Below are 18,458 nucleotides of genomic sequence, written 5' to 3'. Positions count from 1 at the left end.
ACACATTTTATTTATCTATTAAAACTTGTGTCTTTTTGGTCGCTTGGCACCACCAGGGGTTATAAAGTAACGGTAACAATATTTGTTTGCTTTAAATTTCAATTTACCTCTAATTTTTTTTTCATGGGTTATTACATAAATGTTAATCATGTTATTGTTTTTGTAGCCAAGATGAAGGGGGAAAAAATCATGATAAATATCCACTGGAGTAAAAAGTGTGACAACTAGCCCCAGTCTCTTCTATAACATACCAGTTAATAGAAATGAACTATTCATAATGAGAGGGGTTGTTGAAAAGTTTTCTCTGCTGTTTAGTTGTCTGCATCATAGACTTTCCCCAGAGTTTTTTTTTTTTTGTCATCATGTCAAAGAATACAAAACTAAATAAAATCCATCCCGCCGAGACGGCTGTATATTAACCACTGAAAACGCAAGCTCAAAAATAAGGGAATGAAAAGCATGAATGTAGAGCTGCTGATCTCTATATTAATCTGATTGAAGTGTCATGCCCTGTATAAACATATGACAGTACCACAAAATAATCATAAGATGGCGCTGTATACCGCCGTAATATGCAGTTTAACCAGATGAACAGCAGGCGGCTCGGATTAATCGAGATTTTCATCTGGTGATACATTCATGTGTTCTTTTTAAGCCTCTATGTTTGTCACGAAAAACATGAAGGCCTCAAAACAGACTCACTGGTTGGTGTACTGTAACATACATTCAAATATACTGCCCAAATAAAACGATCAATATGATCAAATTAGGAAATAAATACAGACATATAAAGATAATTGAGTTTGGAATCAATCTTCAGTAATGAAAAACGACAAATTACATAACAAATAAAAGGTTTTTAATAATAGTAGCCTACATGATGCTCTTCTGTTAATGTATTTACATAAATAATCAAAAATTTTTTACATGAATAAGACTAGATATGACAAACCAATAAAACTCACCATGCAGTATTCATGAAAACCTGCAAGTTAAATAGAAAAAATATTTATATCCAAGTTTATTAAAATGTATTTGAAATAAATCCACTTACATTTTAAGTTCGATACAATGAGCTCCAAATGCCTTTACGCTTTTTATCACAATTGGTGGTAATTACCGGTAGATGGTAATCCGATTCTATGAAGGAAAGTAGGGAAAATTCTTTATTTAAAAAAAAAAGTTTATTGATGTCAGAAGCATACCAGAACAAAACAATTACATTTTTTTTTTTTATCATTTCTGCAATTACAGTGGTATTCAAAATACAGTAAAATAACTTTGATACGGCCATTTACTAATGATGATAATATTTGATCTGGAAAAAGAGTAAACAAACAAAAGTACATTAAGATATGAACTACAACCTCACATGAAACTAGGTTGTGTGCTGCGCACGTCTAAAACTCCACTGACCCCAAGACAATTTTACAACCCCCTTTTCTTTTTTTTTAATGTACCAGGTAAGGATAGTGGTGTTGGAACCATCTTTAAGAAATTAAACAAAAACTAAATTAAGGTTTGGGACATTTGGACGAACACAGATGACACTTCTGTAGTGTTAACTATACAAAAAAGGAAAAAAAAAAGAAACTGTACAGCTTAAAAACATATCATATACACAGCCTTATTTATTTTTTTTGTTTTGCTTTTCAGGTTTTTTTATTTATTTCATTTACCCATTTTATGGCCTCAATAAAGTGTACAGGGGGGGTTAAATGCTTTATAGACAACAAGCTAAGCTCTAAACGTTATTTATCTACTCGTCATCGTCGTCGTCATCATCATCATCCTCCTCATCATCATCATCATCGTCGTCGTCATCATCATCGTTAGCCTTGTCCGGCTTGGAAGGGGCTTTGGCTGTGGCGCCTCCTACTTTGCCTTTAGAGCGATAGGCGGCAATGTCCTAAAAGGAATATGAGACGTTTGGTTAACATTGTTTTTTTTTTTTTTTTATGCTGATTAGTAGGCATGGCATCTTTTCTCACCTTCTCATACTTCTCCTTCAGCTTGGCGGCCTTCTTTTCAAATGGTTGCTTATCCTCAGATGCTGTTTTGTTCCACATCTCCCCCAGTTTCTTGGCCACATCTCCAATAGACAGACCAGGGGTATCTTCTTTTACCTTGGGTCGGAACTCGGCACAGAAAATGAAGAATGCTGACCTTTGATAGAACAGAGGATTAAAAAAAATTATAAACTTTTGAATGCTTCACAAATGTCAATGCATCTTAAAGAACAAGCAAGATGCTTACGGGGGTCTCTTGGGAGCATTGGGGTCTTTAAACCTCTTTTTCTTCTCGCCTTTGGGTGGAATGTAGTTCTTCATCTCCCTCTCGTAACGTACCTTGTCAAGTTTGGCCATATCTTCAAACTTCCCTTTTTCCTTAGCTGACATAGTCTGAGGAACGGATGAAAAACAAATCATTGTTGGAAAGCGAGGGAAATGGCATTAACACAATGTAAGTGAAAGGTGTGACTTACCTTCCATCGCTCCGAGCACTTTTTGGAAAACTCAGAGAAGTTGACCGATGCCTCAGGGTGTTTCTTCTTATGCTCCTCTCGGCAGGTCTGGACAAAGTATGCGTACGAGGACATTTTGCCTCTTGGTTTTGTTGGATCCTTCCCCATCTTGGCCTAAATATCCTGAATTGATAAAAAAAAAAAAAAATTATTAAAATTCTTTTTTTTTTATTTACATGCATATAAAAAATATTCTTGGTATGAAAGTATCCTCCCTAAATATCCTATTTAAATTTGTAGCGATGTACTCTTAAAAATGAACTTGAAGAGCGAAATTGTTCTTTTGACGTGAAAACATTAACATATTTTAACTAGTTTTTTCTTCTTCTAGTATTTAGCATATAAGGAGCGCAGTTTTTCTTCGAGACGAATTTGACGATTTATGATGTAAACATGGTCCCTTCCAGTTTATTCCGTTTGAAAATAAAGTCTTGTGTGCACTTTTGAAACATTTGAAAAGTTGTTATAAATACTCACTTTCCAAAACCTTATTTTTTCAAAGTTAAAAAAGGGTTAAAACTGTACAAAATAAGTAAGCTGATTTAAGTTATTAAATGTGCCAAAGTACGCGAGACATCGAAAAACTCGTAAAATTTCTTAATATTCAAGTTCACTTTTGCCGTGTTCCCCGTTGAAAAGAGCCCATTTCTCTCTATGTACCGTTGAAATAGCAATGGCGCACACTCTTGTCTCGCTGAAGGAAAGGAGGTCAACAACGACGGCAATATTTCTTCTTCCATTTTGTGAGAAAGCAGTCTTCATGAAAGAAAGTCCCTCTAAAATGTCTCCACCCGCATTCCTGCTCGCTTTTGGACACGACAAACAAACGGCACGGTCAGTTTTCCTGACCGAAAATTGTTTCCTTCGCAAAAAGCCCAGTGCATTCGCCTGGTGTATAGTAATACATTGGGTCTGTGCTGTGCAGTTGCAGTGGGCTCGCAATGGCCGCTTGTCTTCATGCACTAACACTGAGAATATGGCTCCTTCTCTTTGTGTCAGCGCTCAGCCATTACACTGCTTTGCAATAAGGGGGAGCAGCGCGACCGCATTACTACCTCACTTCAACTATCAATTTAACACCCTTCTCACGCACGGAAAAATATCAAAATACCAGGGTTGGAACGACGAAAGATTGAATTTTTATTTTCCGCCTCAAAAACCGTTTACTTTGAGCTTGGCGGAGTAGAAAACACGATTTGAAAAAGTTGAAGCGAACTGCGCCTGTCTATGGCTCTATGGCTTTGCCTTGTTTCCTATGCGAGTACAGTCAGCCATTACAGTAAAGCGCAGCTTCTGAGGTAATTTTTTTCCGCCCGTATCTTTGTCATTTCAATATCACCGAGCGTATAAATCCATACACATAAGAATGGCGTTATGCTTTAATTTTTTCGCTTGTCAGTTTTTTTTCTTTCTTATCATTTCTCATAGTTCACTGTCTTCTTCTGACAGACATCCCTTATAAAGCGCTGCAATGGCTGCTTGCTGGCACTATCACCGTCCATAGACCTTGTTTGTACGCAATTCTGTCACCTAACGTTAGTTGTCCGCTTAACGTTACATTTCGAATAGTCTGAATAATTTTTTTTTCTTCATAATTTAGGTATTTCAACCTTCGAATAAAACCGACTATTTTCCGTCATTTTTTTAAGGTGTACATCAAGACAAATTGAAATAAAAACGGTTATTCTATTCTGAGGGGATAATACCATATTTTTTAACGTTTCATAAAAATCCCCTCACCAATAAAATAGCTTTTTTACAAGGTAAATTTCAATTCCATATGGTTTCCTGACCTTTTTTCGCAATTTTTGTACTTACCTCACACTTTGAAATGTCTACAAGCTTGACACTTACCACTGTCTTGTCTGGATAGTGAATGTACTGCAATGGCTGTATGTGGATGTAATAGCGCTACGCAGTAGTCTGCTCTCTCAACCCTCTAGCATTACTCTCAATAGGGCTTCCATTCCATTGGCTGCCGCCACGGCGAATATTCCTGCGATTGGCTGAGCGCTTTCCATTGTCCTAATAACAGCCGGGCTGCGATTGGCTGCCTTTTGTGAAACGTCACGAGTGTTTTAAATGGCGGGTTAATACAAAATACGGAGTGTATGTGTGTGTTTCTTGTCTCAGCTAAAGCAAAGGCTGTGTGTACTATGTTGGCTGTAGTAGTACTGTGTTCTATGTGTTGCGCGCGGAGTGCTGAATGAATGAGTGAGTCAATGCGGAGTGTCGGGGTTGCTGTGAGGTGGAAAACATTGAATGAAAGAGTGGTCGGTCCAGCTGACGCCCCTCTTAGATCAAACACTATATGGGCATCCAAGTCAGATTTTAACGAAAATATGCAATTATAAGTTATATTTATTAAAGTGGCTTAATCGGCGGGATTCGTTTTTGAGTATGAAAAGCTGATTAATTACTACGTTTCGATACGAATCAACATGATACAACGTCAGAGGGGCTTTCTGCAGATCTGTTAGTTAGTTTTTGATTTGAATAATTCAATGACAGCACCCTAAAACAATGGTAAATATTTTTTTATTTCAAGTGTTAGATTAACACTCCCAAAACATTAATCTCGTTATCATTGCATTTATATTTAGTTAGACCACTGATATATTTACCTACATTTCATAATTACAATAGTAATTTGAGCAGATAAAATATAGATAGTATGGAGTAGAAATCAAAGAGCAAAGTTGGTGCACAATTATTTTATCTATCTATCTATCTATCTATCTATCTATCTATCTATCTATCTATCTATCTATCTATCTATCTATCTATCTATCTATCTATCTATCTATCACAGATATAGAAACGACACTGATGCAATGGAAAAAAAAGACAGCAATAGCTTAACATATGCATTTCTATCTAGGCCATAGTTTAGAAACAAAATTAATGGCATACCATAAGCACACGAAAGAACCAAAGCCTATGCATGTTAATGGATAAATCTTGGGGGGAAATTATGCAGATTCGTATTGTGTAGGAGTAGGACGGAGGGGCGCAGATAAACCGCAAAGGGAGCCTGATGGGGAATTGATGCCCATATAGCCTTCTATTGTTTCACAAGAGAGCAGCTGTAGACGACTCCTCAATACAGGCGCGTCGCCGCTCGAGCACATGCTCACAGACGCACAGGCATATGCTGTAGCCTACTGAGCAGGCACTGTTACCGAGTGACACTGAAAAGGTATTATCGATAAGAAATGCTGATCTAATTATATATATATATATATTTTTTTTTTAAATAGCTTGCATGAATTATGTGGTATGCATACTTTTGTTGAAATATCACATAAAAAAACAAGGTTTAAGAGAGAAAAAAGTTTTAATTAGGACAGAAACGTTTATTTAAAGCGATTGCGTCCAGATACAGTAAACAGAAATCTACCGACTCCTGGGGTCGATTTTATTTAATCAACAAGCTAATAAGGCATACAAATATTTAAAAAAGTAATAATAGGTAAGGTAAATACGTTAATTTACCAAACAATTAATATCCAGAAAATGAGTCACCAAAGCCTACGTTATTTATGATAAATGTGCATTTTGTAACACCTCCGTTTACTATTTTTCCATTGCCCTTATTCTGTCTCGTCAAAGGGAATACGACAACAAATGATCATGGATGGATGGATGGATGGATGGATGAACTAAGAATGTACAATAGCCTACTTCTACAGCATTTATTAGGCTAATATGCCTATTTGTTAATGTTCATTTCAACATTGACTAACACCTTATTACAATAAATCAAAATTATAAATTGTATTATAAATAAAAAAAGTAGGCTATTTACTAATTTTGGTTAATGCACTGAACTAACATGAACAAACAATTAACAGTATTTTTATGAACTATTAACAAAGATTAGGTTAATACATAAATAGGCTATAACAATTTTTGCTCATTATTAGTTAATACATTAACTAATGTTAACAAATTAAACCTTATTGTAAAGTGTTACCCAAATATGAAAACTGAACGCTAAAACAGCTGCTTTTAAAAGTAGGCTAATGTATGAATTTTCCTATCTTTTATCTGTATGTTTATTTATTAACGTATTATTTAAGCTGTTTGCTCTCTCCATTCGTTTATATAATTACACTCGCGAGGTGCAAATACAAATACAGTTTGAGAGAGAAACTGTGGGTAACAATATGTTAAATGCTCAAATTAGCTTTAAAGTCTACCTCGCTTTATTTAGCCTACACTATATTTACAAACACAATCAACATTCTAAATAATTTATATCTCATTTAACACATTTCTGCCTGTCTATTTGCGTGTTTCTACTGTTAATTATAGCCTAGGTGTTTTGATGTTGTTGTTTATTCAATCCCTGCTGCTGCCTAATTAATTTAATGCACGCAGACTGTCCAGATGATGGCGCTCTTGTGCTGTAAAAGAAGCTTTGTAAAAACTTTATTACGTCTTCCTACAAAACCGGAAGTAGTACGTTAAGCGTACGACGGAGAGCATGCACGTTGAAATGTCTCCTACCGGCGTGCTGGAACTACCGAATGCGTTTATGAAATCTTGTGTGGAAATTGTCAACATTCGATCTGGTTTTAAGGTATGTGTTGGTCCATATTATTTGCGCCCAGTACATCTGTTGTGAATGCAATATTTTAGATGTAACGTTTGGCGATCTGCTTGTCATCTCAGCTCACTGGTGCCGTGGTTGTTAGCGCCTGAAATTAGCCAGCTAAGAAACATTTAAATATCTAAAGTGTAGATATATACTTCGTATGTGTTTTTATTTAATAAGGCAGTTATCGGAAGAGTCGTGTGTATTCGACGCTATGCTTGTTCACAAACTCAAATGTCAGTAAGAAAACGGTAACGGTACAAGATCGATTGAAAACCAATAATTTGGCTGTCAGTATTTGCAAGGCAGAACGTGTTATTCCTTCAGCATTCTGGTCAGGGTATGTTATAAACCCGTAACATTAAGTATTACACTTCCGCCACTGGTTCAGCCCAAACAGTTTATTTAGCAGATTATTTCAATCTTGGGTGGTGTGTTTAATTTAGTTTTTATCAATTTAAGATCACTTGAAATAAACTAGCTGATGAACGTTCTGCATTCAAAACCCTTTGTGGCAGAAATGATTTATTTGCATTCTGAATTGGTCGTCGTTTTAACATATATTTGCATATTGCATTGTGATTGGCCTAAAAACAAGTCGCGCGCTGATTGTAAAGTAACGTTAGCCCTGAAACTATGCTCAAAGTCCCCATGAAATCATAAAGGACAATTATTGTGTTTTCTTATGGAATATTGCCGTTTTTGTTATAAACGATTAAAATTGCCCGTGCAAATTAATTATTTTTTAAAGTTAATGAGCCTAAATAGTTAATATAAATAACTTGCCTTTTGCAAAATTTCTTCTCTGATGACGTGTTTACTGGCGCGAGGGCGTGGCAATCTGTCACTCACATGAGATTTAAGCAGTAGCAAACCACAATGATCCAATCAACTTCCAATGAACAAAATCAAGTCCTGCCCTAATTTTTTTTTTCTTGTTTGAGAAGCCAATCAGATATACAGATATCATAATATGGAAGAAAAGATGATAGCAAATGAATGGTAAAAAATGAATATCTTGATTTTAAATGATGTTCTCTTACTGACTGACATGCACTTGTATTTCCTTCAGTAAATGTGGATGTAGTTTGAAATGTTTGCTTTGTGTATCAGCCTGGAATGGGTCAGTTGATGTCTCAGAAATGAAATATTCTTTCTCACTGCAGTGTGTTCAGGCGGTGAGCCAGGTGACAAGGTTATGTCAAGTTTATGGCAGCAGGACTCATCAAAGAATGGAAACTTCAGTGGCGTGAAAATGAACAGCAAAGGCACTGGTATAGGGGCTCCGACCCCAGCAGTGGTGGGGTATTTGGGAAAAGTCAGTTATGCTCAGTTCTCTGCTCTCCCTCTGTCACTCGTGCAAAGCTCCCCTGTCACCTTCCAAATTATTTCTATATTGTATGGACAATTGTATTGATTTGATGCCCACCACAAACGAGAAACAACACGGAAATCTGTGATGTAAAAGGCGAAAGAATAGTCATAGAAGCACTTTAGTTATGTACTGTACACATGTCTTTGTATTCTATTCTATGTTGTCTTTAAAACAATTGCTTTCTGTGATTTCTCATCTGTTGTTTTTGGTTTTTACAGTGTGAAGACAGAAATGCCTCACCTGGGAACTGTCCTTGGTGCTTGGTAAAAGGTCAGACAAATGCCCTCCGCTTTTTTGCTCTCAACTTGGAGGAGACTGTTATGCTCTGTACAAATCCAGTGGTGAGGCCGGTTATCCATTAACGCTTGAGTTTCTACAACATTACAAATGTTTTTTTTTCCCTGTTGATTATCAGGAACTGACATTTTAATAGATAATCGTGTGAATCTCACAAAAACCTGTCAAGAATGTATCTGGGTCATTTTACCCTAAAATCAAAAGGACTAAATTGTTTTATTGAATTAAAAATAATTCATAATTTTGCTTTGTGAAATTTAAGACTATTTTACACTGAGCGCGGCGATTAAGGGACGTGACTGTGCAAGATGTTTCCCCCGCAGATGTCTTAATGGTTCTATGGGGCAAAAATTCCAATCAGAAGTGAGCATCCCTATGCCCTACTCACTCCGAAGGGCAGAACATAACCATAAATTATTAAATCACTTCCTTGAAGTGACCATTGCATGTTCCCTTTGCTAACGGACCAGTGGAAGGGCCCTCCGTGAAGGGATTTAGTTGTTCGCTTTCGTTTGGAACGCTCCTAAAAATGGCGTCCCCTTCCCAAAGTGCCCTTCAAGAGTGCAAAAAAACGCTTTTTGAAATTTGCTCGTGGTTGATGCTAAGCACCAACATTTCAGTGATTCTTCTTCTCAGTGGTCAAAGATGGTCAGCTGAATAATGAGTTGCGCCACCTAGTGTGCAGGCGTAAAATGCATTTCCGGCCAGCGCCACCTATCGTGCAGGCATGAATTAGACTAAAGCAATCAATCGTTTTGCAATCGGTGTGAACACCATTTGTCGCCGCTTTTCTTCCCACTTTTGTGTTCGTGTCACGTTCATTGTGAAAGGGCATTTACAATTCAAAAAGACATTGGGAAAAATAAAACATTTAAATTGTATTTTCACAGTAAGGTAGTGTTGTACCTCGTTTGATTTATGCTGCTGATTTTAATAATAATAATAAAATATATGTGATGACAATCACCTCTGAAAATCTTGTGGCTCAAAATCTGAAGTAAAATGCATGTGCACATTGCAGTAAAAAATTGCATTACAGTGTGAGGGAAAATGTGCTTAATTTGTCATGAAAATGTCAATATTATGAATACATTTTATAATAAATATAATTAAAATCGAATTAAATTTTACGTGGCGGAAAAAAATATTGTTCTAAAGTTAGCCTTTATTTACTTACTGCAAGATATAATTGTCCTTTTAATTTTGGTATGAGATGCTAAACATGTTCTTGACAAGTTTTGTGATATTGACCAACTGTATTGTTTTTGGTAAAATGATATTTGTCATATTTAATGCTTGTGACTCATTTTAAAGAAGACTGATGGGCCAGTAAAATGGTCATTTACATCTGTGGTGTGTTTTTCTGTCGCTTTAGTGCCTTTACCCATTGGTTAGCAGATCTCTGGAAGATGTGCGTGCTGGTTTGTCTAAAGATGGATGCAAGAGGAACATCTCTTCCCTGTCCGATGTCGATGATGCATCCACCCCTCCAAAGCGATCGAGAGAGGAGAAACTGGATATTTTGTCGGAGCCTGAGCCATGTGGTGCTGATGTCATTGACGACACCCTTCCAAAGGATGCTGGTGAACAATCAATACTTGGAAAGACTGTCTCTATTAGGGGCACTGAGGAACAACATCTTGAAGAGCTGCCTGTTGCTACCCATGAGGATTTAGATCTGTGTGACAAGAAGGATGTTTGTGTATCTAGTACTCAAGATGAGGTCGAGGAGATCTTCGGAATGGATGTAGATATGGAATCATCAGAGCTGGTTCCTGTGCAACCTCATCTCTTCTGGAAGAATGAGGACAACCTGTGTTGGTTGGATTCGTTGTTGGTGATGCTCGTGAACTGCAAGACCATCAGAGAGGCTTCATGTCAGAATGTAAAACTCATAGACAAGTTGACATCAGAGCTTTGCAGCAACTCTGCCATCTGGAACCTTTGCTCTACATATGATAAGACATGTGCATGTCTAAAAGCCAAGGAGCAACAGTGCGAAGGTAAAAGGATTAAGGGACCTTGTGTTGCCACACATATGTATTTGTATAATGTTATGGGAGTTTAATATATAGTTATATTACAAATTAAAATTATTTATATGTATTCATATATATCAAGATCCGCAGTGCTTCACTAAAAAAAAAACGCCAGTAGCATGCTCCTCTGGAACAACGTCACACACACTCATTTCACCAAAACATTTAAGTTTTATCATAAAACTAATCAGAAAGAAATAACTGGAAATTAGTGAGATTGCAAAACATGCATGATAAAAGTGGACGTTTGTTGGCATTTTTGTTGTTTACCTAAATAATTAAAACCCAAGCATAGATGTTTTACCACAGTTTTATACTAAGTGATACATTGATCATAATACATTTAATTTTGTCAAGATTGCACATTAGTCGCACAGAAATAAAGTGGTATACCGTTCTCTCACAAAAGAAAGGACACACTTGTTCAGCCGCTTCTGTTTATTTGTAGTCACAGGACAGTATGTTTATATCACATTTAGAACAAGTTTACCAACAAAAATAAGACCTGAGGAGCTTTAGCAATCCCAATTCAGTTATATTTTTAGTCAGAGGAACACTGGAAGCTCCCAAAAAAACGGAGTTGCTTTATTTTATGACCCGTGCAGAGCCAAATATGGATATTAGAGAGGCCGGTATAAAGAGATGAGACGTACTGACAGATCAAATAAAATGGTAATGGTTAGCGTGCATAGTCTTTTGCATCGCATATAAATATTTCTGCCTTGTACAGTGACCAGAATCCACATCGGATCACAAACGAGGTTATTTTAAACGCTGCTGTCTGGAAGTGAGTTTTGAGCTAAAATGATTTAAGTGATTAAAGAATGAAAGTCTTCAAAGCTGATGATAGCTGGTATATGAAATCATCCGGCGCTGCCATCTCCTGACTCAGATAAACTCCGCCCCTGTTCATGACCACTTCTCAAGCCTGAGCTGGCCCGCTTTGGACCAAGGTATTTGGCAGGCCAAATAAAACCCTGGCCGAGGAAGCTCAGACGAGGCCCGATCAAGCCCCGGAAGTGCCAGTGGAAACGCGACTGGCCCTGGCATGCACTAGCATGCCCGCTTTTGGCCCGATAGTGGGAACGCGGCTAGACCATAGGCAGTTTTTACATTGCTACGTAGATATGTAACAGGAAGTGAGACTGGAATTGCTGATGACTCGTTTCGGCAGTATCCATTTTTTTATAGGAGACTTTTTGTCGTGCACTTTGATCTTTAAAAACTTTTACATTTAGAAAAAGCTATTACACACTCCATGAAATGTAAAAGCATAAAAGGGGCAATTTGATAAATTTATATTTTTTTAATGATTTGTTACCATATATCAATAAACTTAAATTTTTAATGAAATTAAAAGGTTTTTATTAGTTAATTTTTTACTTCTAAGAGCTTGCCTGTTTTTCTCTTTGCAGATAAGGTAACTAGAGTCCCTGCTGATGTCCTGAATGAGGCAGAGCGGCAGCTGTCTGCGCACCGTCTGTCACTCTTCAAACTCCTCCAGCCTACACTGAAGTGTGAAATCGGTAAAAACATCTGCTCATAAAATAATTATTTTCAATGTGTTGCTTGGCATTTGTATTGATTGATCATCTTTTTCTCTGTCATGCAGGTCAGCAGGAAACACCTGTGTTTGCGCTCCCACTCCTTTTACGGTCAGACAAGTGGGCTCAGGATCTTTTCCAGCATACTGTCCGTTGGGAATTTAAGTGCACTTCTTGTAGTTATACTGTAAGCGACAGGTAAGGATTTACTCTTTTATTTTTAAATCATTTGTATTTGGTGATGAAACGTTTTTTGATTTAGTAGATACTTGTTTTGGTGTCAAGCACACACACGCATGTAACACAACCCTCCCTTTGTCTTGCAGTGTGGAGAAGACTCTTACTACATTAACTCAGATTCTGAATGATTGGCACCCACTAAAAGCCATCCACCGCACTCAGTGCAGTAACTGCAACCGCAAAAACCAGAGGAGGAAAATGTTGCTTGAACGGTAAGAGTTGGAATAACTATAAATTTCCTTATTTCTTTCTTCCTTATCCCCTTGCTTCATTACAATTGAATAGTTGAAACTGTTGGTCATTGTGGTTGATTGATAATTGTCTTTGTTAACTTTTTTTGCAGGTTGTCCCCTGTGTTTGCACTGCACTTTGTGGAGGGCTTGCCCAGGAAAGACCTCTCTAAATACTCGTTTGAGTTCCAGGACGTGCACTACAATGTCAGCACTGTTATCCAGTACAAAAAGCATCTTCAGCACTTCGTCACTTGGATCCGTCAGAGCGATGGTGAGTCTCCAGTTTGATTCTGAGTTCATTAGCTTATCTACTTACACTACCATTCAAAAGTTTAGTCAAAAGTTGTTACAAAACAAAGTATTCATATTTCAATTAAATGCTGTTCTTTTAAACTTTCTATTCATCAAAGAATCCATAAAAAAAATCTATCACGGTTACATAAAAACATTAAACTGCACAACTACTTTCAACATTGATGATTATGATGTCTCGAGCAACAAATCAGAATATTAGAATGATTTCTGAAGGATCATGTGACACTGGAGTTATGATGCTGAAAATCCAGCTTTGCCATCACAGGAATAAATTGCATTTCAAAATGGATTAAAATAGAAAACGCTTCTCTTGACTGTAATTATATTTCACACATGCATTTTTTTCCAGCACAACTGACTTAAGGTACTGGTATCTATAAGGTCGTACATGATTTATTTTATTTGAGCTAAAAACACCACATCATTCCTGCTTGGATGCCTTTTGAGCCTAAAAAATAAGCTAAAAAAAACCTTGGATTTACAGACAATTTTTCTGGTGAATTTTTATTTTTTTTTATCTCTGATTAGTTGCTCTGGAAAACATAGAAATGTTTATCCCAAAAATGTATGATTTGAACTTAAAGGGGACCTATTATGCGCCTTTTCACAAGATGTAAAATAAGTCTCTGATGTCCCCAGAGTGTGTATGTGAAGTTTTAGCTCAAAATACCCCACAGATAATTTTTTTACAGCATGTTTAAATTGTCACTTTTTGGTGCTAAGAAAAAAATGGGCTGTGTGTGCCCTTTAAATGCAAATAAGCTGCTGCTGGACGGCACAGGGGGCGGAGCTTCATGAGCTCGCGCTCAGTCTCAGGACAATTTCATCTCCCGGAATAATGATAATATCAGAAACTCTCAGTAACGGTGTTATTTCGACCCGGAGTCGGACAATAATGCCTACAGAGTCAGAGAATATATGCTGTATGGAGATGGAACAGATATAGTTTAGTTTAATTACGGTTATAACGTATTTGTCATCTGCTTGTATGTATCCACTGTTTAGCCTACAAGCCTGTTGTTTCGGACCCCGTCCAAATGATGATCAAAAATATACTGAGTTTAATAAAGTTTATTGTACATCACACAGAAGATGAAGCATCAGTTTTACTCCAGAAAATCACCGTAAGAGCGGAGTAAACGCAGTATAAGAAGTGCGTAAGTAACGTTATATAAAAAAATTTCGGTTGAGTTGAGGGAGCGTTTTCTTTGAAAACAAAATGAATCCACCTCGTCTTCAGCGGCTGCCTCAGATTTCGGGAGTAAATAAAGAGCTATGTACATCCAGCCACACAACACCTACAACGCTTGGGAGGCATTCTCTTCAGTGCAGCAATGGTGGATGTGTGTACAACTCGGTCAAATAAAGACTGCTTTTGTCAAGTCACCTTTATTTTTATAGCGCTTTATATAATACAGATTGTTTTAAAGTAGCTTTACAGTGATAACAGGACAATTATGCATTTCGGACATTTGTCAGTTCAGTGTTGATTCACTTCCGTTGTAAAGATCATCAATTATTAAAGGGTAACTGTCGCAAAAATTGAACCTAGGCTCTTTTTGTTAATCTACCAAAGTCAGCACTCCCATTCAAAAGGCATTTTGACCGAAAATGAAAATCTTAAAAGTGGCGTTTCCATTCTAATTATGCTTTTACACGAATGTTTGACTTGGGTAGATTAACAAATAAGCATAGGTTCAATTTTGGCGACAGTTACCCTTTAAATAAGTTAATTTCATAGAGAGAAAAAAACAGTTCTTCATAAAATGAGGTCATCGTCCAGCTGAGTTCAGTTCTCAATAGCATCAGTACAGTCGGATCAATAAAATTGTTGAATATTAATTGTCCTTGAATTTTAATTGTTAATGCGTTATCGTGTTAACTTGCCCTAAATTCAATAAAAGAGAGATTTTCTTCACAAACAATATGAGTTGCACACATTTTTCCACCCCCTTTTGATTGACAGGATATAATCCTAGTTAATTTACATGTCTGTGTTCTGTCTTAAAGGCTTGTGGATCGAACTCGACGATTTGAAACACCCTTACTGCAACATCCACAAGAGGTTTCCATTTCCTGCCAATGAAATTCACATTGTTTTCTGGGAGGCAGACTCCAGTAAAGATGAAGCTTCAGAGGTTTGCTCACTGACAGCTCCCTCAGCGGTCACAAATGTCGATGATAAACTCTCGGACAAACTGTCAGACTCTGTGGCCAATGACACGTGTGTCATCAGCGCGCTCACTGTGGGAGACTCCAGTGCTGTCAGCACTCTGGATGCATCCATTGGCAGCACCACATTACTGGACACGTTTGAGGGTCTGTCACACACAGACATTGTGACCCTCACTCTGGTTGATGTGAACGGAGTCACTGAGGATCTTCAGATTTGCCAGAGCCCAGCCGTGGTGCCGGTCACTCTCCCTAGTCTTCCAGTAGCATCTAGTTTGTCCAGTTGTCAACCTTCAAACCCTCCAAAACCTTCTGGTTTGAAGGACCTACTTCCTGTGGCCGATCCAGTTGTGGTGAAATCATCAGAGGCTACAAAAGTACATGCACCTTCACCACTTTTGTCCTCATTACTTCAACGGCATCCATCCTTCCATTCTACACCAGTAAGACCTCCTCCTCCTGCTCCAAAACCGAAACTCAGTCTGAAATGCGACAATGAAGCTCTACCAGCAAAGCCGGCCGACATGTTTGGTGGCTTCATAACCAAGAAATTGGCAAATTCAATTAGTGCGAATCCTGCTGTACCGCCTCAACACAAACCAGTCACTCTTCCTGGTGGTATGTGTCCACCTGTTAAGAAAACTCCAAGCTTTTCAGCAGACCAGCAGCCCATTAACACTACAGAAGCCCTCAGGCTAAAGTTAATGAAAAAGCTCAAGGCCAAGAAAAAGAAACTGGCCAAGCTAAACCAGATTCTGGGAGGCGGAGGAGAAGCTGCACCCAGACCGGACAGCACGGCCCTCTCGTCACCCTACTCCGTCACCTCTAGCACTTCGGCTTACGACAGCCCGGCATATGACCAGTTCTTCGCTGAGCTTTTGTCACCTGCGACGACCGCCAGCAACCTCTCACCTGACAGCACTGGTCTCCTGGAGATGTTGAACAATGGCCAGAATGGCGAGACAACAAATGGAAGCGCACAGCAAAATTCTTCAGTAGCAACTGTGGTTCCAGAAGCAACTTTAAACTATTCATCTTCTACGAATGACTCTATATTTGATGAATATATACAATCAGGGATGGGCCAGACTCCCATCGAGAACAATGATTTTAATGGCTTAGATATATTTTTCTGATTAAGAAAAGACTTTTAGACTTTAAAAACCATGAGATTGGTCTGGTGTCTCAAGTTGTTTCTAAGAGTTGTTCTTTGTAGTTTTTTCTATTTGGAAAGAGATACTTTTTTTTATTTTAGGAAAGCGTGTGGTTCATCATTCGTTGAGTGAAATCAGTTCGTATTTTGTCTGATCTACTTGGGAAAACTAAAGAACATTTAAATGGTGCAGTGTATGCAATGTTTGAAGATCTAATTGTGAACAAAGTAACTGTAAAGGTTTGTACAGCGTTGTACAGATGTCTGTTTATAAAAGTTTTTTGAGTTGTCCTTTTTTTATGGTTATCACAATATTTAAGCAGTTCACATTAAATGCTCTCAAAAACTGAATATAGTGTGGTTAATGACATTTGATTTTGAGTAATAAGCACCCTCACAATGTTTGAAATCCTACAATTGGTTTTAATTTGGTCATTAATTGACATTTTCCAGAGTTAATACATGATTTTGTGTGTCAGGGCTGGACATTAATGCTTGTCCGTGACATTTATTTTTTGAAGGGGAAAGTGAACTTTACTGCCACTGACATATATAAGAGCAATTTCTAGCCAATAAAAAAATTGCTATTTTAATTCACATTTACCGATATAAACAGAAATACAGCAATTCTACAAATAGGAATGTTAATGTTTTCACTGAAATCTACCTTTTCGGTACAGGAGTGTTTTGTTTTATTCCAAGTATTTGCTGCAAAATATAAATCGTGCAAAATACATTTGGACCAATAAGATGTCCATTTCCTCATTAACTGCCCTTTAACAATATTCAAATCAATATAAAAATGATCATTATGATTGATAATGCAATATTGAAGTAGTCTTGGTTTCACAAAAAAACATTGGACAGTAAACCGACCATGTCACTAAAATGAAACGAAAATAGGTCCACCAAAAATGTATGCACCTCTTGATGGAAATTAATGTTGTGATGCTATTTCCATCTAGAGGTGCATACCTTTTTGGTTAAAAATGACAAATTGAATACAATGGTGATGTATTGTGCATCAGCACACTGAATTCACCAGGCCTGGTGAACTGCATGAAGTTGACTAACTTATATTTAGTGTTTAAATATAAAAGTGACAATACGAGTTGGTCTGTTGGATGGGTTTGGAGCAGATATCATCAGTCCTGGGGTCCGTTCTTCGTAGGTTGCTTAAAACATCCGAGATCAAATGAGACATCCAAGATGATATCATCGGCCTAATCATGATCTGGCTAATTAGGTTCTTCGAACACACCTGCCGGTTAAGATTAGTATAGCTGGATAGAGTTATCTGAGATAATTGCGCGTTCATGCGCTGGTTTAAAAGGGGATATGTATCGATAGTAGAAACATTGATCAGCAACGCTGCTATTGGCTGCTCACCATGGCCAAAGAGCGCGCTCAATTTTTCTCCGCAGCAGATCAAGAGCTACACTTATTACAGTATATATTTTAGTATTTTAATAATTTCATAATTATTTTGTTAATTTTTAATGTCAGAGCCACCGTCCAATAGAACATGGGAACAAGTAAAGGTGAAGTACAAGAATATTCTACAAAATAATAATATTTACTAGGTAGGCTATACTTATACTGTAGTCTCTTAAAAAAAAAAAAGCACTGTTAAATCATGTGTTTGTCTGTTAATAACAGCAACCAAGAAGGCTGAGCAAAAAAAACCCCCAAAAAAACAGGTGGTGGTCCTGCAAACCTTGGGTTGAATGTGAATCGACCCATTGTGAAGGGCATCCCGGGTTTAGATCTTCATCAGACCCGCAGCCAGGGACCAGTAGCAGCAACAGATTTAAATGTCCTTACTAAACTGTCAAATAATAAAATTAAGTAGGTAAATTATAATCCTATAATCCAAATGGCTGGTACAGTCATTTAAACTGTTAAATCTTGAGTAGTGATGAGTTGCTTTGACTTGTGAAAGTGAAAACTGATAGACTGATTTTGC

At 37.4% G+C, this 18,458-nt stretch overlaps 2 protein-coding genes across 4 annotated transcripts; one reads left to right on the top strand and one right to left on the bottom strand.

Moving 5' to 3' along the window:
• Window positions 1-1,169: 1,169 nt before the first annotated feature.
• On the bottom strand, window positions 1,170-4,551 carry hmgb1a (high mobility group box 1a). 3 transcript variants are annotated; one of them, XM_079598746.1, is made up of 5 exons: window positions 4,379-4,551; window positions 2,486-2,647; window positions 2,257-2,402; window positions 1,992-2,166; window positions 1,170-1,909 (listed from the first exon to the last, which is right to left on the bottom strand). In XM_079598746.1, exons 2-5 carry the CDS (start codon window positions 2,630-2,632, stop codon window positions 1,760-1,762), a joined length of 618 nt encoding a protein of 205 aa, XP_079454872.1. In that variant the 5' UTR covers window positions 2,633-2,647; window positions 4,379-4,551; the 3' UTR covers window positions 1,170-1,759. The 3 variants fall into 3 exon arrangements, with proteins under 3 accessions (XP_079454872.1, XP_079454873.1, XP_079454874.1); XM_079598747.1 differs by having other exon boundaries at window positions 4,343-4,449; XM_079598748.1 differs by lacking the exon at window positions 4,379-4,551 and adding an exon at window positions 3,185-4,032.
• A 2,370-nt stretch (window positions 4,552-6,921) lies between these two features.
• Window positions 6,922-17,220, top strand: uspl1 (ubiquitin specific peptidase like 1). The gene is made up of 9 exons (XM_079598745.1): window positions 6,922-7,109; window positions 8,291-8,442; window positions 8,718-8,840; window positions 10,172-10,799; window positions 12,251-12,361; window positions 12,448-12,577; window positions 12,706-12,831; window positions 12,963-13,123; window positions 15,178-17,220. The coding sequence occupies exons 2-9, from the start codon at window positions 8,323-8,325 to the stop codon at window positions 16,473-16,475; spliced, it is 2,697 nt and encodes an 898-aa protein (XP_079454871.1). The 5' UTR covers window positions 6,922-7,109; window positions 8,291-8,322; the 3' UTR covers window positions 16,476-17,220.
• The last annotated feature ends 1,238 nt before the right edge of the window (window positions 17,221-18,458 follow it).

The sequence above is a fragment of the Phoxinus phoxinus genome (assembly GCF_949152265.1).
Source record: "Phoxinus phoxinus genome assembly, chromosome: 23".
Classification (NCBI taxonomy): Eukaryota; Metazoa; Chordata; class Actinopteri; order Cypriniformes; family Leuciscidae; genus Phoxinus; species Phoxinus phoxinus.
The sequence above is the reverse complement of the archived record's forward strand: the minus strand, read 5'-3'. Positions and strand labels throughout refer to the sequence as shown.

Excerpts from the sequence above, each read along its gene's own strand:
- hmgb1a (XM_079598746.1), bottom strand. The coding sequence starts at position 2,632 with ATGGGGAAGGATCCAACAAAACCAAGAGGCAAAATGTCCTCGTACGCA. Across the intron at positions 2,403-2,485 it reads AGTGCTCGGAGCGATGGAAG|ACTATGTCAGCTAAGGAAAA; the intron begins GTAAGTCACACC and ends TCCGTTCCTCAG. Across the intron at positions 2,167-2,256 it reads AATGCTCCCAAGAGACCCCC|GTCAGCATTCTTCATTTTCT; the intron begins GTAAGCATCTTG and ends GTTCTATCAAAG.
- uspl1 (XM_079598745.1), top strand. The coding sequence starts at position 8,323 with ATGTCAAGTTTATGGCAGCAGGACTCATCAAAGAATGGAAACTTCAGT. Across the intron at positions 8,443-8,717 it reads TGGTGGGGTATTTGGGAAAA|TGTGAAGACAGAAATGCCTC; the intron begins GTCAGTTATGCT and ends TGGTTTTTACAG. Across the intron at positions 12,578-12,705 it reads AGTTATACTGTAAGCGACAG|TGTGGAGAAGACTCTTACTA; the intron begins GTAAGGATTTAC and ends TTTGTCTTGCAG.